General features: G+C 44.3%; 1 protein-coding gene across 3 annotated transcripts in view; it reads left to right on the top strand.

The window, feature by feature from the left end:
• The window catches only part of LOC139265700 (ATP-binding cassette sub-family C member 5-like), a 315,900-nt gene that overhangs the window by 33,482 nt on the left and 254,980 nt on the right, over positions 1 to 27,438 (top strand). For all 3 annotated transcript variants that reach the window (XR_011593604.1, XR_011593603.1, XM_070882951.1), the window contains exons 2-3: positions 8,566 to 8,761; positions 27,183 to 27,367. Coding sequence is in view for 1 of the 3 variants with exons in the window: in XM_070882951.1 (XP_070739052.1) it covers positions 8,720 to 8,761; positions 27,183 to 27,367 (227 nt within the window). In the remaining 2 variants the exon portion in view is untranslated. The remainder of the gene's footprint in view (positions 1 to 8,565; positions 8,762 to 27,182; positions 27,368 to 27,438) is intronic.

Genomic DNA, 27,438 nt, shown 5'->3' with positions numbered 1-27,438 from the left:
CTTGCTCGGCCACTGTAGCGCGCCTGTGCAGAGGTCCCGGCACTGTTTTCAGCGCAGGGACCTGGCGCCGCCCCCCACAGCTCGTGCTGCGCTGCGCCCAGCTCCAGAGGACCTGTAGGGAGCTGGAGAATCTGTAAGTTTTTTTTAGGCGCACTTTTGAGCGCGAAAAATGGGCGTCCAGGTCGGGGCTGCCCTGTTCTAGGCGCGGCATGAAACTTGGGCCCCATAAGTGCAAAGCTGTCAAGAATGTGCTAACAACTACTCCCTGCCCCATTGTCTCAATTTAATCTGATATGTGAGAAACACAATCCTGAGACAGTTGGTATTCCTGCTAATTGCCCTAACCAACATCCCCAATAGCTTGTGTGTTTCTGGAAGTAAACATCGATTGAACTAAAATTAATGAATTAACCTCAAACTACCTCCAAGCCAAATAGGTACAAAATCTCAAAATGTGACATTGTGATTGTAACATTATATGTACACAATGACCTAACATCACACACAGGACAGTTAGTAACCTTTCTAAGCAATTAAAAAAATCAGTATTATCCCAGGAGGAACAACCAATTCTACAAAGTTTTTGCTTTCAATTTCCATTTTTCACGCTTTTCTAGGACACTTCCAGCCATACCTTTCCTCTACTCTGCGCTTTTGAACCCAAACTGCAGCAGGTTGCATTTACATTGTGGTCTGTGATCTGGTACATGGAGTTCCACTTCTGGTTCTGAAGTTTACTATGATTTAGTAATGCTGCTGCAACAGTAAAGATAGCGTGAAAATGCATCCTTGCACTTTGACGTGAATCCTTGAATGCTTGAACCTGTATTAATTTTGTCTATTCCATTCCATGTTTAAATAGAAGCTTAACATCATAGTACTTTACACCAGAGAAGGAATTTATTTAGTCCATCATGCTATGCTGGCTCTCTGAAAGAGCTATCTATTTAATCTCATTTCGCTGCCTTTTTCCCACATCCTTCTCTTTTACATTTTTCTTTTTTCAAAACATTATCCACTTTGCTGGTAAAAGCTATTATAGATTTTTCCTCCACTGTTCTTAATAGGGCATACCATGCCCCAACAACCCTTTGTGCAAAAGGCTCTCCTAATCTTGCCTGTGGCTCTTTTAGTGATTATTGTAAATTTATGGTCTCCAGTTATCAATTCACCAACAATGGGAATTGTTTCCCCTATTTAACTTATCGAAACATTTCACGTTTTTCAATAACTCAATCAAATCTCCTCTCAAATTTTATTCGAATGAAAAGAGCTTATTGCCTTATAACTAAAACCAGTTATCCCTGGTACTATCTTAGTAAAAACAAGACAGACATGTGTCCTCAGAATGTTCCAAAGCACTTCACAGCCAATTAATTACTTTTTGAATTGTATTCACTACTATAATTTGTGCACAGCAAGATCGCTTAAAACAACAATGACTTAAATGACCAATTAAACTGTTCTAGTGGTGTTTCTTGAGGGATAAATCTTGGTCAGTGCACCGAAAAGTTCCCTGCTCTTCTTCGAATGGTGCCATGGGATCTTTTATACTTACCTGAGAAGACAGACATAACCTCAGTTTAATATCTAATCAAAAAGGCAGCATTTGCTCAGTACTGCACTAAAGTGTCAGGCAAGATTATATGCTCAAAGTCTTACAGTGGTACTTGAAACCATGACCTTCTGACTCAGAAGTAAAAGTGCGAACACTGAGCCAAGTTTGACACCAATCATTCCTACACCCGTTCCATGGCCTTGACATCCTTTCCAAGGTAGGCCACCCAAAACTGTACCTAGTATTCTCACTGCAGCCTAACCAATTATTTATATAAGTTTAGCATTACCTCTGCTTTTTGTCCCTATTTATAAAACTTAGGATACAATATATTTTTATAGCATTATAAATTTGTTCCCCCAATTTTAAAGATCGTTATCTGATTCTGAAGTCTCTCTGCTCATCCACTTAGTTTAAAGTTTTACCATTTAATGTATATGTCCTGTCCTTATTAAATAAGAACATAAGAATTACGAGCAGGAGTAGGCCACACCGTCCCTCAAGCCTGCTCCTCCATTCAATAAGATCATGGCGGATCTTCGACCTCAACTCCACTTTCCTGCCTTATCCCCATATCCCTTGACTCCTCAAGAGTCCAAAAATCTATCTCTCAGCCTTGACTATACTCAACGACTGAGCATCCACAGCCCTTTGGGGCAGAGAATTCCAAAGATTCACAGCTGTCTGAGTGAAGAAATTTCCCCTCATCTCAGTCTTAAAAGGCCGACCCCTTATCCTGAGACTATGCCCCCAGTTCCAGACTCTCCAGCCGGGGGAAATAATCTCTCAGCATCTATCCTGTCTATCCCCCTCAGAATCTTTATGATTCAATGAGATCACCTCTCCTCCTTCTAAACTCCAAAGCGTTCAAACCCAATCTATTCAATCTCTCCTCATAGGATAACCCTCTCATACCAAGAATCAATCTAGAGAACCTTCATTGCACCTCCACGGCAAGTAAATCCTTACTTAGATAAGAAAACCAAAACCGTGCACAGTAGTCCAGGTGTGGTCTCACCAAAGCCCTTACAATTGCAGAAAGATGTCCTTTCTCTTGTATTCCAACCCTCTAGCAATAAAGGCCAACATGGCATTTGCCTTCCTTATTGTTTGCTATTCCTGCATACGAACTGTCTGTGTTTCTTGTATGAGGACATCTAAGTCACTCTCCGCACCAGCATTTAATAGTTTCTCACCATTTAAAAATACTCTGTTTTCCTATTTTTTCTACCAAAGTGAATAACTTCACATTTTCCCACATTACACTCCATTTGCCGCCTTATTGCCCACTCACTTAACCTGTCTATATCCCTTTGCAGACTCTTTGAAGCTTCACACCTTACTTTCCCACCTAACTTTGTATCGTCAGCAAACTTGCATTCACTTGGTCCCTTCATTTCCAAAATTTATGTCCTCACATTTCTCCACATCAAATGTCCTGGACCTGATGGCTTGCATCCTAGGGTCTTAAGAGAAGTAGTGGCAGGGATAGTGGATGCATTGGTTGTAATTTACCAAAATTCCCTGGATTCTGGGGAGGTCCCAGAAGATTGGAAAACTGCAAATGTAACGCCCCTATTTAAAAAAGGAGGCAGACAAAAAGCAGGAAACTATAGACCAGTTAGCCTAACATCTGTGGTTGGGAAGATGTTGGAGTCCATTATTAAAGAAGCAGTAGCAGGACAATTCGAGAAGCAAAATTCGGTCAGGCAGAATCAGCATGGATTTATGAAGGGGAAGTCATGTTTGACAAATTTGCTAGAATTCTTTGAGGATGTAACGAACAGGGTGAATAAAGGGGACCCAGTGGATGTGGTGTATTTGGACTTCCAGAAGGCATTTGACAAGGTGCCACATAAAAGGTTACTGCACAAGATAAAAGTTCACGGGGTTGGGGGTAACATATTAGCATGGATAGAGGATTGGCTAACAAACAGAAAACAGAGAGTCGGGATAAATGGTTCATTCTCGGGTTGGCAATCAGTAACTAGTGGGGTGCCGCAATGATCACTGCTGGACCCCAACTATTTACAATCGATTTTAACGACTTGGAGGAAGGGACCGAGTGTAACGTAGCCAAGTTTGCTGACGATACAAAGATGGGAGAAAAAGCAATGTGTGAGGAGGACACAAAAAATCTGCAAAAGGATATAGACAGACTCAGTGAGTGGGCAAAAATTTGGCTGATGAGTATAATGTTAGAAAGTGTAAGGTCACGCACTTTGGCAGAAAAAAATCAAAGAGCAGGTTATTATTTAAATGGAGAAAGGTTGCAAAGTTCTGCAGTACAGCGGGACCTGGGGGTACTTGTGCATGAAACACAAAAGGTTAGTATGCAGGTACAGCAAGTGATCAGGAAGGCCAATGGAATCTTGGCCTTTATTGCAAAGGGGATGGAGTATAAAAGCAGGGACGTCTTGCTACAGTTGTACAGGGTATTGGTGAGGCAACACCTGGAATACTGCGTGCAGTTTTGGTTTCCATATTTACGAAAGGATATATTTGCTTTGGAGGCAGTTCAGAGAAGGTTCACAAGGTTGATTCCGGCGATGAGGGGGTTGACTTATGAGGAAAGGTTGAGTGGGTTGGGCCTCTACTCATTGGAATTCAGAAGAATGAGAGGTGATCTTATCGAAACGTATAAGATTATGAGGGGGCTTGACAAGGTGGATGCAGAGAGGATGTTTCCACTGATAGGGGAGACTAGAACTAGAGGGCATGATCTTAGAATAAGGGGCTGCCTATTTAAAATTGAGATGAGGAGAAATTTCTTCTCTCAGAGGGTTGTGGATCTGTGGAATTCGCTGCCTCAGAGAGCTGTGGAAGCTGGGATATTGAATAAATTTAAGACAGAAATAGACAGGTTCTTAAACGATAAGGGAATAAGGGGTTATGGAGAGCAGGCAAGGAAGTGGACCTGAGTCCATGATCGGATCAGCCATGATCGTATTAAATGGCGGAGCAGGCTCGAGCTGCTCTATGGCCTTCTCCTGCTCCTATTTCTTATGTTCTTATGTTCTTATTTACAAAATGTAGGGTAGTAGGATCCTATCTAATCTACTTCTACAACTGAAACACTGCCATATGTGTACTTCTATGCACTTGTGTTTGTTGATGGCCCACATTTCTAGTCTATATATAGCATAATTACTACAACAGCTATGGCCTGATCAGTGTTTATCCAGTTTATTTTTACTATCAGTCACGTTTTAATCACTCTTGTATATGTTTATAGCATAGGGATTCACAACATCTTGTGAAGTGCTATGACCATTTTAGTGACTTGCATTATTTAATCACTCATATTCACATGTATTCTCCCTGCATGAGTGGTTATTCATTATTGCATCTTTTAATGGGATTATGATTCAGTCCTGTATGGAATTGATTGTCTTATTGTAATATGCCGACCTAACTCCTCATATAGTTAAATTCAGGATGGTTTATTAGAAAAATATGTTGTGGAACTAACCAGGGAGCAGGCTATTTTAGATTTGGTAATGTGTAATGAGATAGGATTAATTAATGATCTTATAGTAAAGGATCCTCCTTGGGGAGAGTGATCATAGCATGTTAGAATTTCAAATTCAGTTTGAGAGTGAGAAACTCGGTCTCGAGCTAGTGTCCTGAACATAAATAAAGGCAATTACAAAGATATGAAGACAGAGTTGGCCAAAGTGGACTGGGAAAATAGATTAAAGGGAAAGATGCTGGAAAAGCAGTGGCAGACATTTAAGGAACTATTTCATAACTCTCAGCAAATGTATATTCCAGTGAGAAAGAAAGACTCTTAAAAGGATGAACCATCCGTGGCTAACTAAGGAAGTTAAGGATGGTATCAAATTGAAAATAAAGGCATACAATGTTAGGGATTGGGAAATTTTTATAAACCAGCAAATGACGACTAAAAAAACAATAGAGAGAGAGAGAAAATAGATTAAGAGTAAACTAGTAAGAAATGTAAAACCAGACAGGAAGAGCTTTTACAGGTATATAAAAAGGAAGAGAATAGCGAATGTAAACGTTGATCCCTTAGAAGATGAGACTCGGGAATTAATAATGGGAAACAGGGAAATGGCAGAGACTTTGAACAAATATTTTGTATCGATCTTCATGGCAGAAGACACTAAAAGCATCCCAATAATAATAGATAATCAAGGGCTATAGGGAGAGAGGAACTTAAAACAATCACTATCACTAGAGAAAAAGTACTACGCAAACTAATGGGACTAAAGGTGGACAAGTCCCCTGGATCTGATGGCCTACATCCTAGGGTCTTAAAAGAAGTGGCTGCAGAGATAGTGGATGCATTGGTTGTAATCTACCAAAATTCCCTGGAATCTGGATTGGTCCCAGCAGATTGGAAAACTGCAAATGTAATGCCCCTGTTCAAGAGGGGAGGGAGACAGCAAGCAGGAAAATATAGACCAGTTAGCCTTACATCTGTCACTGGGAAAATATTGGAGTCCATTATTAAGGAAGTAGTAGCAGGACATTTAGAAAATCATAATACAATCAAGCAGAGTCAGCATGGTTTTATGAAAGGGAAATCATGTTTGACAAATTTTCTGGAGTTCTTTGAGGATGTAATGAGCAGGCTGGATAAAAGGGAACCAGTAGATGTAGTGTATTTGGATTTCCAGAAGGCATTCGATATGGTGCCACATAAAAGGTTACTGCACAAGATAAGAGCTCATGGGGTTGGGGGTAATATATTAGTATGGATAGGGGATTGGCTAACTAACAGAAAACAGAGAGTCGGGATAAAAGGGTCATTTTTAAGTTGACAAACTGTAACCAGCGGGGTGCGAAGGGATCAGTCCTGGGGCCTCAACTATTTACAAACTATATTAATGACTTGGATGAAGGGATCAAGTGTAATGTAGCCAAATTTGCTGATGATAAAAAGATAGGGGGAAAGCAAGTTGTGAGGAGGACACATAGGGGTCAATTTTCGGCCTGAGTTCTATTTTTTTTGGAGCAACTAATTTAAAATGGAGTATCTTAGAAATTGCAATTCCCGGCATTTAGTTTGCTCCAGTTCTAGTGAGTTAGAACAGTTTCATTTTAGAACAGATTTTTTTTTCAAAAAGGGGGCGTGTCCGGCCACTTACGCCTGTTTTGTAAGTTTAGGCAGCAAAAACTTATTCCAAACTAACAGAATGGAGTAAGTATAGATTTTTGTACGCTCAGAAAAACCTTGTCTACACTTACAAATCAGGCGTAGGGAACGAGAGATGGGGGTGGGGGGAAGGGAAGTAATTAAATTCTACAAGCATTCAACAGTCTCACTTATACAAATAAAGAGCATCCTGAATAAAAAATTATAAATAAAGCAAATAAAAAATACATTAAATTTTCCTACCTGTGTGAAGCAGCAGCAGCAGCCGTCGAGCTGCGGAGCTTCAGGCCTTTCATCCAGGAGACAGGGGCGGGACGGCAGCAAGCACGACGACAGCACGCAGCCTTCGAGCTGCGGCGGAGCATCAGGCCATTCGGCCAGGGGACAGGGGCGGGACGGCAGCAAGCTGTGTCTCACTGCGCACACGCTCTAGCGCGCGTGCGCAGGGCTGCCGGCACGACGTCGTCTTCTCGGATGTAGCCCCCCCCCCCCCTGCAGTCTCAGAATTGGCGCCCCGCTTTGGCCCTGCCCCCCGCAGATCTCGCCGCGCCAAGCTGGACAGGAGCAGCAGCGAACCGGAGAATTGCTCCATAAGTTTATGACGCGCTTTTGAGCGCGGAAAAGAGGCATGGTTTGCGGCGCGGCCCGAAACTTGACCCCAAAGAATCTGCACAGGGATATACGTAAGTTAAGTGAGTGGGCAGAAATGTGAGGTTATCCACTTTGGTAGGAAGAATATAAAAGCAAATTATTATCTAAATGGAGAGAGACTACAAAATGCGGCGGTACTGAGCGATCTGGGCGTCCTTGTACATGAAACACAAAAAGTTAGCATTCAGGTGCAGAAAGTAATTAGCAAGGCAAGTGGAATGTTGACCTTTATTGCAAGGGGGATGGAGTATAAAAGCAGCGCAGTCCTGCTACAACTGTACAGGGCGTTGGTGAGACCACAGCTGGAGTACTGCGTACAGTATTGGTCTCCTTATTTAAGGAAGGATATACTTGCATTGGAGGCAGTTAGAGAAGGATCACTCGTTTGATTCCTGAGTTGAAGGGGTTGTCTGATGAAGAAAGGTTGTGCAGGTTGATCCTATACTCATTGGAATTTAGAAGAATGAGAGGTGATCTTATTGAAATGTATAAAATTCTGAGCGGGCTGGACAGGGCAGATGCAGAGAGGATGTTTCCCCTTGTGGGGAAACCTAGAACTAGGGGCCATAGTTTCAGGATAAGAGGCCGCCCATTTAAAACAGAGATGAGGAGGAATTTCTTCTCTCAGAGGGTCGTGAATCTTTGGAATTCTTTGCCCCAGAGAGGTGTGGAGGCTGGGTCATTGAATTAAAGTAGAGATAGACAGATTTTTGAACCATAGGGGAGTCCAGGTTATGGGGAGTGGGCAGGAAAGTGGAGTTGAGGCCAAGATCAGATCAGCCATGATCTTATTGAATGGCAGAGCAAGCTCGATGGGCCAAAGGGCCTACTCCTGCTCCTATTTCTTATGTTCTTATGTCTCATTTTTGACTGCGATTTCAGTATAATTATTGTCCCATCGTCGACTGTGGTGATGTGAATGTAACTGTTGGACCATCACTGACTTTTGTGACTTCTATGATGAATTTATCCCATCACGGAATGCTCTATTGTAATTTCCTTATATATTTATGTTGGCCCATGACTGAATGCCATATTGTAATTTCTATATATATATATGTCATCCAAACTGTAACTGTCATATTGTGATTCTTTGTACATATGTTGCCTTAACCTCGATAATTCTGTTATGATTCCTCCGTCACATGTAATCCCTTTGAATCTGATTCCTTTCTCCAATTGCCTGTTGCATTGCGAGCTATACTTGTTTATGTTCATGTGACCTTGTTACTAGGGCTGTGAATGTCGCAGTGTGATTGGCATTGGTGCCAATGACGACAGGACAGAGGGAGGTGTCTGCAGTTTCAGCTGATTCTGATCACATTGTGGGAACATAGGACAGCAGATGCGGAGACAGATCTACTTCTTCAACAACCACTTAGACTTACATGGAAAAGGCCGAGGCTTGTTTCAGTTCTGATCCCACGGCTGTAAGTCCACATAAGTAGTTTATTAATAACACTATAATGATAGCCTTGACACTTGAAATAGTCTTGGAATTTCAGAATGTATATTCAACAGCTTCACTATTGGTCTGTTTCTGTACGGTTATGCAGAGACCAGCACTAACCTTAACTTGGTTGAAGTATTGAGCGCATGATTATCTGAGTATTTTATTATTGGCGTGCTGTGTCTTATAATCGCTACACTTTAGTAACTAAATTTCAAATGAAGCCTAAAGAAAGATCTTGGAACTTTTTATAAATATTATGCACAGATTGCCCTGAATTGTTCTGAGACTGTGATTTCCCACCTCGACTTTTTTATTTTTATGCTTTTTGAGTTTCTTTTTGATGTTTACAATTTGTACCTCTGTCATCAATTCACGTGTTACTTTCTAAACAGCACTTGCACTACGAACACTAAAAAGGAAGTTAAAATCATGCTGAACAGAGAAGTGCTCCTTAGAAATGTCAAGAGTGTTTTGTGATGTGACTGAGGGAGTCCCCTCAATAAATGGGTCTTTATTCACAGGACAAACGTCATAAAGGCGAGTGAATGTCTGCAGCACCCGCCCCCATTGTATTTTTGTGTCGACAAGGTAGATTAAATGTTTTTATTATTATGTACGTTTTTTTCAAATATGCCAATTGTGAGCTTACACGCTATTATTCCATTTTAAATCGTGAAACCAAATGAACTCCTATCAATCCCCAAACAAAAATCATGTTTTCATGGTCCTCCACACAGTCAGCCCTACAATGTATTTAATGACTGCAAGGTAACGATAAAGATTATCTGGATCCTTCATAGTATACACGGTCTCAGTGTTTGGTACCAGTGTTTCACTTGTAATCCGTGGGACAGTGAGGTTTAATGTTGTTTTAGAGTAACTTGTTCCAATGGCTGCCGGGCACCAGAACTCGGCATTCATGTATGTGAAATGAGGTTCTTTACAATATTTGAAAAAGTCTGTAGGTTTCTCTTAATTAAAGGATTCTCAATGGAAGTCTATTTCTGCTGTGCTTATTTATTTATACAGTCCTACTGGGAAGGATCTGTTCCCTGACTAACAGCTCCTCATTAAATTATATAGTGTTTCATTTGATACTGTACTGGCCCTTTTAATTTGTCATGGTGCATAAGGGATTGAAAACTACCTTTATCCGCAGGAAAATATGTCCTTGTTTATCTTGATATAGGTGTTATAGACTTTAGTTATTAAGGGCCCAAGTTTCGAGCCGCGCCTAGAACGGCGCAGTCCCGACCTAGACGCCCGTTTTTCGCGCCACAAAGTGCGCCTAAAAAAACCCTCCAGATTCTCCACCTCCCTGCAGGTCCTCTGGCCCTCGGCGCAGCGCAGCACGAGCTGTAGGGGGCGGAGCCAGGTCCCTGCGCTGAAAACAGTGCCGGGGCCTCTGTACATGCGTGCTACAGTGTGCGCGCAAGTGCAGTAGCTCCAGGCGCCCGAAACTGTGGGAGGGGCCCGAAGCACGCAGCCCCTAGCCCTGGCCGAATGGCCTCACTGGGGCTGCGTGAATAAGGCTCCTCCCACGGCCAGCTCCTGCTTCCTCCCGACCTGACTCGACTCCCGCTTCCCGCCCCCCCCCCCCCCCGCCCGGACTGGATCCGACCTGACCTCCCTACCCCCGACCTGACCTCCCTCTCGCTCCCTCCCCCTGACCCGCGCTCCCCCCGACCTGACCCAACGCCACCTACCTGTAAAGGCTCTGCCCGAAATCTCGGGCCCGGCCCATTCAGCCTCCCTCCCCTTCTCCTTTCCCCCCCGCCATCTCCTTTCCCCCCCGCCATCTCCTTCCCCCCCGCCATCTCCTTCCCCCCCGCCATCTCCTTCCCCCCCGCCATCTCCTTCCCCCCCATCTCCTTCCCCCCCATCTCCTTCCCCCTCCATCTCCTCCCCCCTCCATCTCCTTCCCCCCATCTCCTTTCCCCCCATCTCCTTTCCCCCCCATCTCCTTTCCCCCCCATCTCCTTTCCCCCCCATCTCCTTTCCCCCCCATCTCCTTTCCCCCCCCATCTCCTTCCCCCCCATCTCCTCCCCCCATCTCCTTTCCCCCCCATCTCCTTTCCCCCCATCTCCTTTCTCCCCCTTCTCCCCTTTATCCCCTTCTCCCCCTCCCCCTTCTCCCCCCTCCCCCTTCTCCATCCCTCCCTCTGCTCCCCCCTCTCTCCCTCTGCTCCCCCTCTCTCCCTTTGCTCCCCCCCTTTCTCCCTCTACCCCCCTCCTCCCCCTCCCCTCGCTGTCAGAAACACAGACACTGACAGACAGAGAATGAGAGACACACACAGACAGACAGAGAGATAGAGACACTGACAGAGACACACTGGGGGGGGGGGCATCCCAGCACGCTGTTGGAGGGCTCCCGGTGCTGCAGTCGGTAAGTAGAAAATGTTTTATTTATTGATTATTTAAAAAAAAAATTATTTCTTCATTTTTTTTGATTGATTTATTGGTTGATTTATTGATGTATTTATCATTTATTATTGATGATGGCTCTTTATTTGTAAAACTGAAGTGTTTAATGTTTGTAAACTTCCCTTTAAACCCCCCCCCCCCACTCCCTACGCCTGATTTGTAACCTACGCCTGATTTTCTAAAGTGTAGACAAGGTTTTTTCGAGTGTACAAAAATCTTCACTTACTCCATTCTAAGTTAGTTTGGAGTAAGTTTTCACTGCCAAAACTTTGAAAACAGGCGTAAGTGGCCGGACACGCCCCCTTTTGAAAAGAAAATTCTGTTCCAAAGTGAAACTGTTCTAACTGACTAAATGACGAGAATTCTGAGTTCTAAGATACTCCGTTCTACACCAGTTGCTCCTAAAAATCAGGAGCAAATCATGTGGAAACTTGGGGCCTATCAGTCAGGTGTCCTTGGACTAACAGTGACTAAAATCTGTAACATTACAAAATAAACTAGGAAACGTTTCCCTGGGAGTAGAGGTGGTTTTCAATCTCTTGACAAAATTAAAGAAGCCAATACCATGTCAAGCCATTCTCTGATTGCAAATATTTTGAAGGATTTGTTCAAATATGTATTTTGTAGGTTTTTGTATTTAACTAATAGGGCCGGAATTTGCAATGTGTAATAAAGGTGAACTAACAGCCTTTGCCATTATTACCCCTTTCAAGCTGACCGCACATCTAAACATGGAAATCCTGAAGTTCCGGTCAGTCATTCACTGCTCTGACACTGACTGCATTGTAGCCTCCCACCCCACCCCATAGCTGGCAATCAGTGAAACTGACAGAAACTTGGGCTTTTCCATGGTAATATCGCAGTAATATACCCCATTAAATGTCAGGCCTTATTGCATTCAGTGTAACTGGAGTTTTAACAGCGTATTGACTGCTAAACAAACATTATGGCCTTGAAAAACTCACTTTAATTTTGTAGAGTGTCAAATTTCTCCATTATGATAAAAATTACAACTTTTAAGAAACCTAAATTTTTTTAATTAAAAAAAAAGTTTGTTCATGATTTTTCAGATTCTACCTTATCCCCCATATGAGTATCCCAAGCTTTGTTTTGCTCTCTGTAACATTTTTTTAAAATTTGGGATAAAAGCAGGTTCTCATTTCCAGCTTCCTGGTCTGTGAGAATTCTGCAACGTGATTGGCTGCTTAGACAACTTGTTGACGTCACAACAGATCACACGAGGGAATCTCCTCTGTACTGCGATTAAATCACTTGCACATCGAAAAAGGCAAACTTCTCGCCACAGAGATCACGAGATCTCTGTGGTCAGCTTTCTTTGGGGCCAGCGGCAAACGCCTTTGTTTCACCACTGACTGCAAATTCTAGGCCATAGTAATTTAAATTTGGTTCTGGTAATTTTCTGGAGAGCATTTCTCAGTCTGGCTAGTTCAAATCAGAGAGTTTTAGGCCAAATAGCTTCTGTGGAGTAAGGAAATAAAAATAACTGCTACTTTCTATTACTCGTGGAGACAATTGTGTTTAATAAGTATTTCAAAATCTATAACATATCATTGCTAATTTTCATTTAATCTTTTACTGTTTAGTACATTTGTTTCACAACGAAAGTCTAAGTCAGGGTCTGGTATGTTATTCTGCCGACTTCTGAGGTAAAGGAATATCACATGAGGGCATGTGATAAAATATGGAAGGTCGGGATATTCCATGATCGTGTACTTTCAGTGGAGAGCTGTGTTCTTAAGGATTGTGGATTGGAAAATTGGGATTACAATATTGTAGCTGTATCATCTGTTCAATTCTTGGGCACATTCCAAACTTGCTTCGACATCTGGGCAAGTGAAAGCAATCTCTGGGACATAGGGAGCTAAGGTTCACCAATGGGTGTGGTTGATGATGCTGAATCCCCCCAAACATCCAACGTAAGAGAGAGAGTTTGAAAAACCTAAGAAGTAACACTTAATATTACTTATGTTCTGTATTTGTCTTTATGAGCGTAGAGGATTCAGAGGATGATAGAATTCTAACTTTAAATAACATTGGAGAAACTCTGGGATTTTCTCTTAATTAAGAAGAGATTCTTTTAATTGAAGTCTATTTCTATTGTGCTTATTTATTTATACAGTCCTGTCAGAAAGGATTTGTTTCCTAGCCTATAGTTCTTCATTATGTCATGCAGTATTAATTTCATCCAGTACTTAAATAATTTACCATCTGTTTATTTTTCCATATATTTGGGGATCATGACACATTGCTAATGCTTATCAATTAAAAAATAACATTTTAGATTTTTTTTAAAAGTTGAACATTTACTACCCCACAAGGGAATCTGGACTCACTAGGACTCCCTTTGAATCAACACATTCAGCTTGAGAAGAAAAGTATGAAAACTGGATGACCTCCTTCCTGCTATTTATAACCATGATAGAGACTGTGTAGGAATGTTTAAGGAACTAACGGCTGGATTTTCGGTTAATTTGCGCCCCATTTAGCGCCTTGGCGGGGCGCAAAAAGGTGTTTTTGGGCATCAAACGAGGCACACAAGATTTTGCGCATGGGCGCAACTTTCGCCAATGGTTTTGCGGTGGCACTAAAACTTACCGGTCCACCGCCGTCTTGACCGTTAGGATGACGTAAATCATCGTGCATCGCCGCGCTACTGCCCTGGGCAGAACTTTCGTGCATTTCGCCTGATTTAGCGTCTGCTCCAGGACCCGCCCAGAAAAACCAAACGGACCCAGGCACTATAGGCGCCATATTTAAAGCGAAGTTGGAAGTTGCAATTGTGAATGACTGCGACGGTTGGGAGAAGAACGCTACTTGATTGTGAACTCTTATGTGAATTTCTAGTTTCTAGATTGTTTTAAAGGTCATGAAAATAATAGCATGGGGGCCATGTTAGGTCGGAAGCCATTCATGCTGGCTGCTATTGCCATACGGCTTCAAGCTGGAAGAAGGCTTATTGTTGATTGTTTGCAATGGAATCGAAGAGGTCGCAGACATTTGGGCAGGCGGCCTTACCCCCCCACGGGTTTACAGGGAACATCAATCCTACCTACACATTTCTGATGTGCAATGCATTCGAAGGCTGCGCATCAGAAAAGAAGGGGTCACAGAGATATGCCAGCTCCTACAGGCATACCTACAGCCTACCAGTGGCAACAGGACTGCATTGCCCGTTGAAGTGAAGATGACTGTGGCACTTGCCTGCTATGCCTCCGGTTTCTTCCAGGCATCAGCGGGGGACATATGCTCCATCTCGCTGCACGCTACACATTGCTGCATTCGCTAGGTGACTAATGCACTGTACGCACGCAGGATGGACTTCATCAACTTTTTAATGACCAGAGAGACCCAAAATGAGAGGGCTATAGGTTTTGGACGATTTGCTGGCTTTCCCAAGGTTCAGGGTGCCGGTGACTGTACGCACATCGCCCTGCGAGCACCTTTACAGAATCCAGAGGATTCCACTCCCTGAACGTACAGATTGTCTGCAACCACACTCAGCACATCATGGCAGTCATTCCTGATATCCAGAGAGCATCCATGATGCTTTCATCTTGCGTGAGAGCAGTGTCTCACGCATGTTCTAACATCAAGCACAAGGTCATATCTGGCTGATCGGGAACAAAGGTTACGGCCTCGCCACCTGGCTCATGGCCCCCCTCCGGAACCCTCAGACAAAAGCTGAGCATTGCTATAATGAGTGCCATGCAGCCACCCGCAACATCATTGAACAGACAGTTGGATGCTGAAGCAGTGCTTCCGATGTCTGGATCACTCTGGAGGCTGCCGACAATACTCCCCTCAGCAGGTCTCTGAGTTCATTGTGGTGTGCTGCAGGCTACACAACTTAGTCATCATGAGAGGACAGGAATTACCAATGGGGATTGCAGAACCACCGCAGGAGAAAGAGGAGGAGGAGGAGGAAGATGAGGAAGAGGAGCCTGACGAGGAACCCATTCCACCACCACTACCACAACCACAGAGGAGGCATCATGGAGATTTGACTATTGCAAAAGCCTTACGTCGGCAGCTCATAATTGAACACTTTGCATGAAGACTGAACGACAGGTTTGCACGTTGCCTGGCCACTATCCCACCATGTTGTCTATTCCCCCTCTTATTCTGCAAATGAGACACTAGACAGGAATGGTTAAGGTGCAGCAAAGATTTATTCAACATTGTAATATTGCATCCTGTATTGTCATAAATAAAATAAATATTCATCTGCATCCTTCATTGTGATAAATACACAAACTAACAATCTGAATCCTGCACTGTGATCAATACACAACAATCTGCAACCTGCAGTGTGATACTTTAAGAAAATAATAAGCTGCATCGTGCCCCACTATTGTTTGCCACCATCTTTAGTCCACGTTTCCTTCATTCCCCTCCCATGCCTACTGCTTCTCTTAAAATTGGCACCATGGCCTGCAGGAAGGCTGCCAGAACACTGCTGTCTTGGGGAGAAAGACAATGGACATGGTGTCTGGGGACAAACTGGAGCAGCTAATGGTGTGGAAAGCCCGGCTAGCGACTGGCTAGCTTCTTATTTGGCGTTGCCAGTCACAGATGGTTTGGGTGACAACAGTCGATGATGCTTTGGTGGGGAGGAGACGGAATGCTGTTATTTGGAGGAATGACACCACCTCCCGTATCCCTGGAGCCACTCTGTCGCCGACGGGACTGGCCCCTAGCAACCGGTGCATGATTTAAAACACCTTGCTGGCCTGCTTCGGGACCATCACTCCCCCGTGTGACAGTGGGGAATGCAGAGAGTATGGAGGCAGGCATTGACTGCATCACCTGCCCAAGCTGAAGCAGAACTTATGCCTGTGATGCGCCCAAGTCTGCAACATGGTCAAGGGCATGCACTGCATGCTCCGGGATTCCATTGTCACTGCTGCAAGCCACCAGCCTCTGAGTGTGGGCATTGATGGCCTCGCTGGTATCATGGCTTGCAGCGACAATCTGCGACCCTACTTCCGTAATTGGTGCTTTAAGACTGTCGATGCTTGCGGGAATCCGTCCCAAAGCATCAAGGAGCTGACGGATGATTTGGATGCTATCCCTGGACATTTCCATGTCTGCCTGTCTGTCAGCAGACCGACTTTGCCGACTCACCCTCCGGAGAGCTGGCCTGTGGGATTCCACCCCAGCACTGCGTTGCTGCACGCCACTGGGCCCAGGAGCCTCCCAATGCTCAATCCCGAAAACGAAACATCGTCTCCAGAGGAGCTGAGTCCTGATGGTGGAGCAGGGGGGCTGGAATGCTGGGCCAGAGGTGGCTCCTCATCCATGCCATCCTCTTCCTGCTTGTCCTCCTCCTCTGGACAATGGCGTGACGTGGTGTGGTCCCTTGAGGGATGCGGCGCCTGGGGCTGTGGCTGGTCATCTGTAAACAGAAAGCAGTAGATGAGTGGTTAGCAACGGGAGAGGGGGCAGGGTGAAATGAGGAAGGTTGCATAGCACAGGCTCATTTTAAGGACTGTCGCTACTCCATTATTGCATCACATCTCTCAATGTAATGTTTTGAGTCGCGCGATTCACTTACTTATGCTCAGTATTCGAAGGGGTCTCAGCACCGTCCCTGGCAACTGTCTGATCTGTGGCGCTGATGAGGCCTGCCACTCTTTCCTCAAGGTCAGTGGCAGGGTCTGAGACAGACCGCCGTCTGTCTGCAGCTGCTCATAGCAATTATGTGATTTCTTCACCTGAAAAGATGAAAATGGGAATGATTACGTGGATCCATCTGCTCTTGTGGCACATATAGCCACCAAAGCACTTATGCCATACTGTCTGAATGTACTAGAGTCCTCTGTTTAATGGCCTTAAATGTTGCACGTGGTTCATCAGGAGGACATCGAAGTGGGGAGCCATCTTATGGGATCTTTCAAAAAGCGATCTTAATAATGTGTAAAGATCATGGCAAATAGGGTGCCGAACGAAGCCTACCTGTGTATCATGCACTGTAGAAGGCAACCCACAGAGTGTTGTTAGGCACCAACAGCATGAGAACAAATAGTGTGTCAGATTTATCCTTGAAGTAATGAAGGAATGCATAAATGAAAATGGTACTCTGACGATCCTGGTGAGATCGTTAAACATCTTTCAGCACTGAGTGCCAGTCCTGGCCACTGTGCCCCAGGCAGAGACTTCCTCTGCTATCTTCCTCCAAATCCTTTTAAAGATAGCGGGCAGTGGTCTTGAACCACCCTGAAGATGCAAATCCTGCCATCTCCAATCCATTGCCCCTACTAAAGCATAATTTGCTGCCTGGCTGAAGCACCTGGCACGCTGTCTTCCCTCCTCCTCCTCCTCCATCATCTCTTCAGAAATGGCTGAACTGCTCCGGATGTGCATGCATATGCGCGCAGGAAGTGACCGCGCCCTGCATTAGCGTTTGCGATAGGAACGGAAACGAAAACCATCAAGGTGGAAGCGCAGGAAAAATAAGCACTTGCGCAAAACGGCAGATTGCGTCAATGCTGGAACTTACGGCTCTGGCGCACAGAGTCTATGGTATAATGCCGGACTTAATGCTAATGTTCCTCGGGAGCTTTCTCTTGGCGAAAATTCCTCGCTCTGGCGCTAATATTATCCCGGCGCTAAATTTTGTGCTCCGCTGTGAATTGTGCCCGGATACACCAAAAAAATGAAAATCCAACCCTAAGAGTTTAAGAATTTGAGGTAGTAAGCCCCAAAATTTGAGCAGCAGGCTGGTGAGGTTCATGTACAATTTTTACTGCCAACAACTTGGATTTATGTAGCATTCTTAATGTAGTGAAATATACCAAGGCACTTCACAAAGTGAGGCACTGGGAAATAAAAGGTGAGCAAGGTAATTGAATGCAAAGAAATAACTTTTTAGAATGCTTCTGATGTGGGGGTTGATTTTAATTGTTCCCGCCGAGCGGGAAATGGGTGGCAGCTGGTCAGCTACCCATTTTACGCCTCACGAGGAAGAGTTAAAATCAACCCTGTGGTTGGCATCCACATATAAGCTGATATCATCCTTGTCCATCTCTCCATCAGCTCTCTCAAACCCTTCAGTGCCTCTGTGTTATCAGACTGCTTGTCTGACATCTAGTTTTGGATAGGCTGCAATTTCCTCTTGCTAATTATTGGGAAGATCGAAGCTATTATCAACAAACCCCAGTATCCTTACCACTGACTCCATCCCATTTCCAAACTTTTGACCTGGGCTGAACCTGACTACTTACAACCTTGGCATCCTCTTCAACCTTGAGCTGAGATTACGACTCTATATCCTATCCAACACAAAGACCGCCAATTTATATAACATTACCCTCTTCCGCACCAACCTCAGATTATCTGCTGCTGAAATGCATATCAATACCTTTTCTAGTTCCATACTCAACTATTCTGATCATACATTCCATTGAGAAATAAAAACTTCACGGGAAAAGTAATCCATCCGTGGCTAACTAAAGAAATTAAGGATAGTATTAGATTAAAAGAAGAGACTTATAATTTTGTGAAGAATAGTAGCACATCTGAGGATTGGGAGAGCATTAGAAACCAGCAAAGGATGACCAAAAGAATGATAAAAAGGGAGAAAATAGAATGAGAGTGAACTAGCAAGAAATATAAAAACAGATTGTAAGAGCTTCTACAAAGTAGCAAAAGCAAGCATTGGTCCCTGAGAGGCTGAGACAGGAGAAATTATAATGGGGAATAAGGAAATGTTAGAGACTTTAAACAGATATTTTGTATCTGTCTTCACAGTAGACACAAAAAGCAGACATGAAATAGTAGTGAACTAAGGGACTAATGAGCGTGAGGAACTTAATGTAATTAATATAATTAGAGAAAAAGTACTTGAGAAACTAATGGGACTAAAAGCCGACAAATTCCCTGGACCTGATGGCCTACATCCTAGGGTTCTAAAAAAGGTGGCTGCAGAGATAGTGGATGCATTGGTTGTGATCTTCAAAAGTTCCTTAGATTCTAGAACGACCCCAGCAGATTGGAAGGTTGCAAATGTAATCCCACTATTCAAGAAAGGAGGGAGAGAGAAAATAGAGAATACAGGCCAGTTAGCCTGACATCAGTCGTCGGTAAAAGGTTGGAATCCATTAATAAGGAAGTGGTAATCAGGCACTTAGAAAATCATGTGGGTCATCAGAGTCAACATAGTTCTATGAAAGGAAAATCGTGTTTGACAAATTTACTAGAGTTTTTTGTGGATGTAACTTGCGGGGTAAATAAAAGGGAACCAGTGGATGTAGTATATTTGGATTTCCAAAAGGCATTCAATAAGGTGCCACATAAAAGATTTCTGCACAAGATAAGGACTCATAGAGTTGGGGATAATATTTTATGGATAGAGGATTAGTTAATGGACAGAAAACAGAGAATTGAGATATATGGATAATTTTTAGGTTAGCAAGCTATAACTCGTGAGATGTCGCAAGGATCAGTGCTTGGGATACAGCTATTTATAATCTATATTAATGATTTAGATGAAGGGACTGAGTGTAATGCATCCAAGTTTGTTGACAATACAAAGCTAGATAGGACAGTAAACTGTAAGAAGGATAGAAAGAGCCTACAAAGGGAAATATACAGATTAAGTGAATGGGCAATAAGGTGGCAGATGGAGTATAATATGGGGAAATGTGTTATTCAAATTGGTAGGAAGAATAGAAAAACAGAATATTTTTTAAATGGTGGGAAACTATTTAATGTTGGTGTTCAAAGAGATTTAGGTGTCCTCATACAGGAAACACAGTTAACATGCAGGTACAGGAAGCAATTAGGAAGGCAAATGGCATATTGGCCTTTATTGCAAGGGGGCTGGAGTACAAGAGGAAGGAAATCTGGCTACAATTGTAAAGTACTTTGGAGAGACCACACCTGAGTACTGTGCACAGTTTTGGTATCCTTATCTGAGGAAGGATATACTTGCCTTAGAGGCAGTGCAACATTAGATTGATTCCTGGGAGGAGTGGGTTGTCCTATGAGGAGAGATTGAGTAGATTGGGCCTACACTCTCTGGTGTTTAGAAGAATGAGGAGTGATCTCATTGAAACATACAAGATACTGACAGGGACTGACCAGGTAAATGCTGAGAGGTTGTTTCACCTGGCCTGGAGAGTCTGGAACTGGGGGGGCTGGGTCTCAGGATAAGGGGTTGGCTGTTTAGGACTGAGATGAGGAATTTCTTCAAGCGTGGTTGTGAATCTTTGGAATTCTCTGCTCCAAAGTGCTGTGGATGCTCACTCATTGATCATATTCAAGGCTGAGATAGAGAGATTTTTGGGCTCGAGGGGAATCAAGGGATTTGGAGATTGGGCAGGAAAGTGGAGTTGAGGTCAAAGATTAGTCATGATCTTATTGAATGGCAGAGCAGGCTCGAGGGGCCATGTGGCCTACTTCTGCTCCTAATTCTTATGTTCTTATCTCATTGCCAGCCTCCCTTCCTCGGCCCTCCTAATATTTCCTTCTTTGTCTCAGTGTCCATTTATTTTTGCTTATGTGTCTGTAAAACACTGTGGGACATTTTTCAACATGCCAGTTGTTGTTGAGGAAAAACATCTCAGTGTAGGAGCAAGATGCTTCATTTCTTCCACCAAATAATAATTATAGAATTGAGATCCATCTTTTTTCAACAATTTGCTTTGACCTACATGAAGAAGTTTGGGAGCCCTGACCTACCTTTGAACGATGGTTAGAATTTTTGCAGTGATTTTCTACAGTTCTGTTGTGTTATGAAGTTTAAGTTTCTGTGCTTTATAACATTATTCTATTCTTAGGCTACATGCCACATTAGTAAAACACATGGGCAGTATCTGTGGTGAATGATTTTCAAAGTTTATTTGAGAATTTTTTTGTGTTCATCAAGGTGAGGGATATTAATGTGGAGAATGGAACTCTTCCCATTTCAAGCTTCTAGTGTCAGCATCAAGCACCTCCAGATCAAGCGTAGCACAGCCAGATCAATAGTAAAGCTCTCACTACTTTGGACCGACCATATGCCTCAGCTCCAACTGCAGAAGAACACTCCCTACTGCTCCAATGTGACACTGCCTGTCATGCATCTCCCACTTCCTTCTTCCCGCCATTGGTGGCCGTGCCTTCAGCCGACTAGGCCCTACGTTCTAGAATTCCCTCTCTAAACCTCTCCATCTCTCCACCTCCCTCCCCTTGATTAGGTTAGCTGTGGCTCAGTCGTAGCACTCTCGCCTCTGAGTCAGAAGGCTGTGGATTCAAGTCCCACACAAGAGACTTGAGCACAAAATCTAGGCCAACACTACAATGCAGTAATGAGGTAGTGCTGCATGGTCAGAAATGCCATCTTTCAGATGAGAGGTTAAATCAAGTGAAATGAAACCATGAGGTCCAATCTCTCTGGAGGAGCTGTTTAAGCTGTGAGAATTTGTCTGTCCCTCCGGTGGACATAAAAGTTCGCATGGCATTATTTTTAAGAAGAGCAGGGGAGTTTTCCCTGCTGTCCTGACCAATATTTATGGACACAGTTATTTGTACTGTCAAAATGGCCGCATTGTCTCTGATTGGCTCTCCATTATCATTTAACCTGATTGCTGATTGGTCACCTTGGAGGATAAGCCACACCTAGAAGTTTCTCTGGATGTGTAACTGGAACTGCCCAGCCCAAGTTCTGTCTGACTTTGCAAAGTGTAATTTGATCCATTCTGTCTTCAGAAGCCAGAGAGGATAGAACTTTATCAACCAGCAAAAGCCTCACAAGTTCCAGCCAAATTACCTTACCCCAGCGCAAGTGCATGCCTCCCCAGCCGAAGTCGCCCTAGATGGGGCATTGTGTGTGGGTGACGGATTTTTAACTCCAATGATGTCACTTGTCTCACACACACAGCTTTTTGAGAAATCGGGTGTGGGTGTAAAGGGGGTGGGGTTGAAGAACATGATCTGTCTTCCCTGAGTTCCCTCTCTCCCCTCCGATACCCTCTCCCGTTTCCACTCTCTCTCCCCATCTCTCTCTTCCCCCACCAATCCGTCTTCCCTGAGTTCCCCCTCTCCCCTTAAATCCCCTTTCCCACTTCCCCTCTCTCTCCCCCCCACATTTCTCTCTCTTCCCCTCCCCCCATGTGTCTTTCTTCCCTCGCTCCCTCCCCGTGTCTCTCTCCCCCGGGTCTATCTCTTCTCTCCCCACCCACCATGTCTCTCTCTTCCCCACCCCGTGTCGATCTCTTTTCCCCCCGTGTCGATCTCTTTTCCCCCCGTGTCGATCTCTTTTCCCCCCGTGTCGATCTCTTTTCCCCCCGTGTCGATCTCTTTTCCCCCCGTGTCGATCTCTTTTCCCCCCGTGTCGATCTCTTTTCCCCCCGTGTCGATCTCTTTTCCCCCCGTGTCGATCTCTTTTCCCCCGTGTCGATCTCTTTTCCCCCCGTGTCGATCTCTTTTCCCCCCGTGTCGATCTCTTTTCCCCCCGTGTCGATCTCTTTTCCCCCCGTGTCGATCTCTTTTCCCCCCGTGTCGATCTCTTCTCCCCCCCCATTTCTCTCTCTTTCCCCCCCGTGTGTCTCTCTTCCCCCCCCATGTGTCTCTCTTTCCCCCCCTTGACTCCCTCTTTACCCCCCCGTGTGTCTCTCTTTCCCCCCGTGTGTCTCTCTTTCCCCCCGTGTGTCTCTCTTTCCCCCCGTGTGTCTCTCTTTCCCCCCGTGTGTCTCTCTTTCCCCCCGTGTGTCTCTCTTTCCCCCCGTGTGTCTCTCTTTCCCCCCGTGTGTCTCTCTTTCCCCCCGTGTGTCTCTCTTTCCCCCCGTGTGTCTCTCTTTCCCCCCGTGTGTCTCTCTTTCCCCCCGTGTGTCTCTCTTTCCCCCCGTGTGTCTCTCTTCCCCCCCGTGTGTCTCTCTTCCCCCCCCGTGTGTCTCTCTTTCCCCCCCGTGTGTCTCTCTTTCCCCCCGTGTGTCTCTCTTTCCCCCCGTGTGTCTCTCTTTCCCCCCGTGTGTCTCTCTTTCCCCCCGTGTGCCTCTCTCTCTCCCCGTGACTTCCTCTTCCCCCTGTGTCTCTCTCTTTTCTCCCCCCGTGTCTCTCTTCCCCCTTCCCCCTTGTCTCTCTTCTTCCCTCCCCCTCTATGTCTCACTTCCCTTCCCCTCCGTGTCTCTCTTCCCTTCCCCTCCGTGTCTCTCTTCCCTCCTCCTCCGTGTCTCTCATCCCTCCCCCTCCGTGTCTCTCTTCCCTCCCCCCTCCACACCGCGTGTCTCTCTTCCCTCCCCTCTCCGTGTCTCTCCTCCCTCCCCCTCCGTGTCTCTCTCTTTTCGCCCCCTCCCTGTCTCTCTCTTCCCCCCCCCATGTCTCTCTCTTGCTCTTGGATTGGTGCGACTTTGGATATGGGCAGCCGAGTTTTGGATGAGCTCAAGTTTATGGAGGATAGAAGATGGGAGGCCTGTCAGGAGAGCATTGGAATAGTCAGGTCTAGAGGTAACAAAGTCATGGATGAGGGTTTCAGCAGCAGATGAGCTGAGGCAGGAGCAAAATCAGGTGATATTATGGAGGTAGCAGTAGGTGGTCTTGGTGATGGAGCAGATATGCAGTTGGAAGCTCATCTCGGGGTCATATACGAAACCAAGGTTGCGAACGGTCTAATTTGGCCTCAGTTGCCATGGAAAGGGCTGGCATCGTTGGCTAGGGAATGGAGTTTGTGCCATTGACTGAACACAATGGCTTCGGTCTTCCCAATATTTAGTTGGAGGAAATTTCTGCTTATCCAGTACTGGATGTCGGCAAGCAGTGTGACAAATCAGTGACAGTGGAGGGGTCGAGAGCAACGTTCTCGCAGCTGCACAATGCTCCAGGGATCCGGTGCAGCCAGCCTCCTGGCTATTCAATGTAAAAACCACGCAATATTTTGAATGGCCCATGCGGCGCCAAAAAAACTTAGAAGGAAAATTGGTCGCGAGAGGTGGTGGTGAGGTAGAGCTGGGTGTCATCAGCGCACATGTGGAAACTGACGTATTTTAGATGATGATGCTGAAGGGCAGGATGTAGATGAGTACTAGGAGGAGCCGAGGATAGATCATTGGGGGACTCCAGAGTTAATGGTGCGGGAGCAGGAAGAGAAGCCATTGCAGTTAATTCCCTGGCTACCACTGGATAGATAAGAACAGAACTGGGCAAGGACAGTCCCACCTAACTGGACAACAGAGAAGAGACGTTGGAGGATGGTGTGATCAACCGTGCCAAAGGCTGTACACAGGTCGAGAAGGATGAGGAGGGATAGTTTACCATGATCACTCCCCCAGTGGCTCTGCATATATCCAAAAGTAACTACCCATACAGACCAGGAAGGTCCAAGTTGAAACCCCAGTCTGTGCTCAATTAGCGGCTATGAACCAGAGCAGCAATAGACTGCTGTTCCCCTAAAGTAAGGAGGGGATTTTATGTCCGGGTTTCCACTCTTGATCACTATGCAACAAACTCTGCTGGAAGTGTGCATGTGGGAGTATAGGGTGAGGACATCATTGGGACCAGCTATGATGCCCCCAGGGCTAAATATCCCGTCAATGTTAGCTGTTAAAGTTCACACATGAATAATTCCCACTTGGGAGAAATACCAAAAAGATTCCATGGAACCATACCGCAGTAAGGAGTCCAATATCTTGACTGAGAAAAAAAAAGTAAGAGAATTTTGTCACAATTGAAACCAAAATACAGTGGGTTGATTTAAGGCAGTAACAAAAAGCCGGTTGTATTTTAGCTTGTAGTGTGCAATGCTATTTATTTATATGTTTAAAAATTACAAAGTTAAATTGCAGGTGATTGAATTCATTCCTTAATACAATACATGGCTAACTTGGAGTATTTCTTTCTGTAGTGGTTATTTTCTTTCTCAGGAGAGTTGTACAAGCTAAGGTTTATCTCTGAACTCTGTAATGCCCAAAATTTTCCTTTTTCAGAGTAGAGAAAGAAAAAAATGCTTACAACTTTACGATCCCACCACACCTGCACACCAAAAGTGTTGTGAATTCAATATCATTCTTTTACTCCCAGGACATGTGTTTATAAAGTGTGTCTACAACATTACCCATTAAGGCGGCAATAAGTGCTGCTGGATTTTATCTCTTGGAAGTAAGCCAACTCTTAACTTGGCACCTGGTTTATTCTGATTATGGGCCAATCTGCTTGCCATTTGTAAATGGGTTACTGCAATAATATTACAATAACTTTCATAAGAAGAAGAATTGAAGTAAAACAAATCTCAATGAGATACATTCTTTCTATTGAAAATTTCAGTATTAACCAAGGGTCAGACAAAGGGACAGTTTGCTGAAGTAAAATATTTGCTTAATTGGTAATAAAATAGGAAACAATGTTATTATTTCTGCTTCGTGGTTGGTGGGTGTCTGTAAAATTAATACAGAGTATATGAGCAAGTCTTTCTGACTTCTGAGTTAGCCAGTATTTATTAAAAAGCCCTTTAAACACAGCTTAATGCATGGACTGGCAACGGAAATACATTTTAAGAATATTTCCTGAAGTTTTCTTCTCTTTCCAATTGTATAACATAATTTGTAGATACAGTAAGTGGAAAATAGCATGTTAAATGCATTAGCACTATGGAAAGCTTTGGGTAGACCTGGAGAAAAAATCTCTGGTTATGTTTTGCATGCATGTTGTTTAAATAGACAATATGGGAAATAGACAATTCATACTGGAGCAGTTGAGACAAACAGGCAGAGGGCTGAGCTTTAGATTTATTGTCATGGTATTATGTTGTCAATCTTGATGCAGAAGTGGACCCATGTTTTATTTGAGAGTGAAGTAAATCAGTGTTAAAGTTATGCATGCAGTGCATTTAAAGCAACTGTATTACATTAATCAGTGCTGGATCTGTATTGTAAAAAAACAAAATTACTATTTAGGTGCAGAGTAAAAACACTAGTTTTTGACCACATTTTTCTGATGATTTTCTTTGTGCTTATAATTTTGGTGGTTTTTCTTGTGAATGTTAGTGGTGGAAAATAAAGCACTTTCCCATTTCAGGAGCTCAGTGTTAGCATGACGCACTCCAAGATCAGTTATAACCTGAAAAGATGCTGAGAAAACTTTTGCAATATGGCTCCAACAATCTACCTATTCCCTGTTAGAAGTTAATCTCTTACTGCCCAGTTTTTTTTTCCATTTGCCACAGATTTTCTGATTGAGATTGTTAGTTTAATATGAAATTACAAGCAGTTTTGCTCATGTGCGTCCTAGGAACTGGTTGGAATTACCCAAACCCATTTCATTCTGATATATAGCCAACAAGTCAGAGATTATCATTCCATCAGTCTGGGTTGGGTTCAAATCCAAATCTCAATCCCTAACGCTAGTCCAATGCACCGGTTTCCTCAAACGTCCAGAACCGAATAAAATGTGATTGATTCAGTACAGTTGAAGACACAAATTATTCTGCCATATCTCTCTTAAACAGTCCCTCGGAGTCAAGGATGACTTGCTTCCACACTAAAAATGAGTTCTCAGATGACTGATGAGTCCAATGTGGGACCTACAGTCTCTGTCACAGGTGGGGCAAATGGTGGTTGAAGGGACGGGTGGGTGGGCTACTTGGGTTGTCGTCCGCTGTTTGTGCTTGGCCTCCGCTTGCTCCCGGCGAAGAGACTCGAGATATTCGACGCCTTCCCAGATGCTTCTCCTCCACTTGATCGGTCTTGGGCCAGAAATTCCCAGGTGTCGGTGGGAATGTTGCACTTTTTCAAGGAGGCTTTGAGGGTGTCTTTGAAGCATTTCCTCTGCCCACCTAGGGCTCGCTTGCCGTGTTGGAGCTCCGAGTCGAGCGCTTGTTTCGGGAGCCTCGTATCGGGCTTGCAGACGATGTGGCCCGTCCATTGGAGCTGATCTAGTGTGGTCAATGCTTCGCTACTGGGGATGTTGGCCTGAGCGACAACTAAATTACAGGTATTAAACATATTTCTGATGTTCCTACAACTTTGTTTTTCTCTTGTTAGAATCAGGCGTTTTACTCAAATGCACCTGAGAAAGAATGTCAAGAAAAAGGGTCTCCCTTCAGCAACTCTGCCAACTCTAACCTACAGATGCTGGAGGAAGAGGAGAAGGAGAAGGAGAGAAAAATGCACAAGGGGAAATACCACCAAAGTCTCCAACTATTCAAACCCTTCCGAACAACACACAAGTAAGTAAACATTCCAGACCAGAGCAACAGCAGTAGGACAGTACCATATAGTTTGAGGAAATCCAGACAAA

This window comes from Pristiophorus japonicus, chromosome 6 (genome assembly GCF_044704955.1).
Source record: "Pristiophorus japonicus isolate sPriJap1 chromosome 6, sPriJap1.hap1, whole genome shotgun sequence".
NCBI classification, from domain to species: Eukaryota; Metazoa; Chordata; class Chondrichthyes; family Pristiophoridae; genus Pristiophorus; species Pristiophorus japonicus.
Note: the sequence above shows the minus strand (reverse complement) of the source record. Positions and strands in the feature narration are given on the sequence as shown.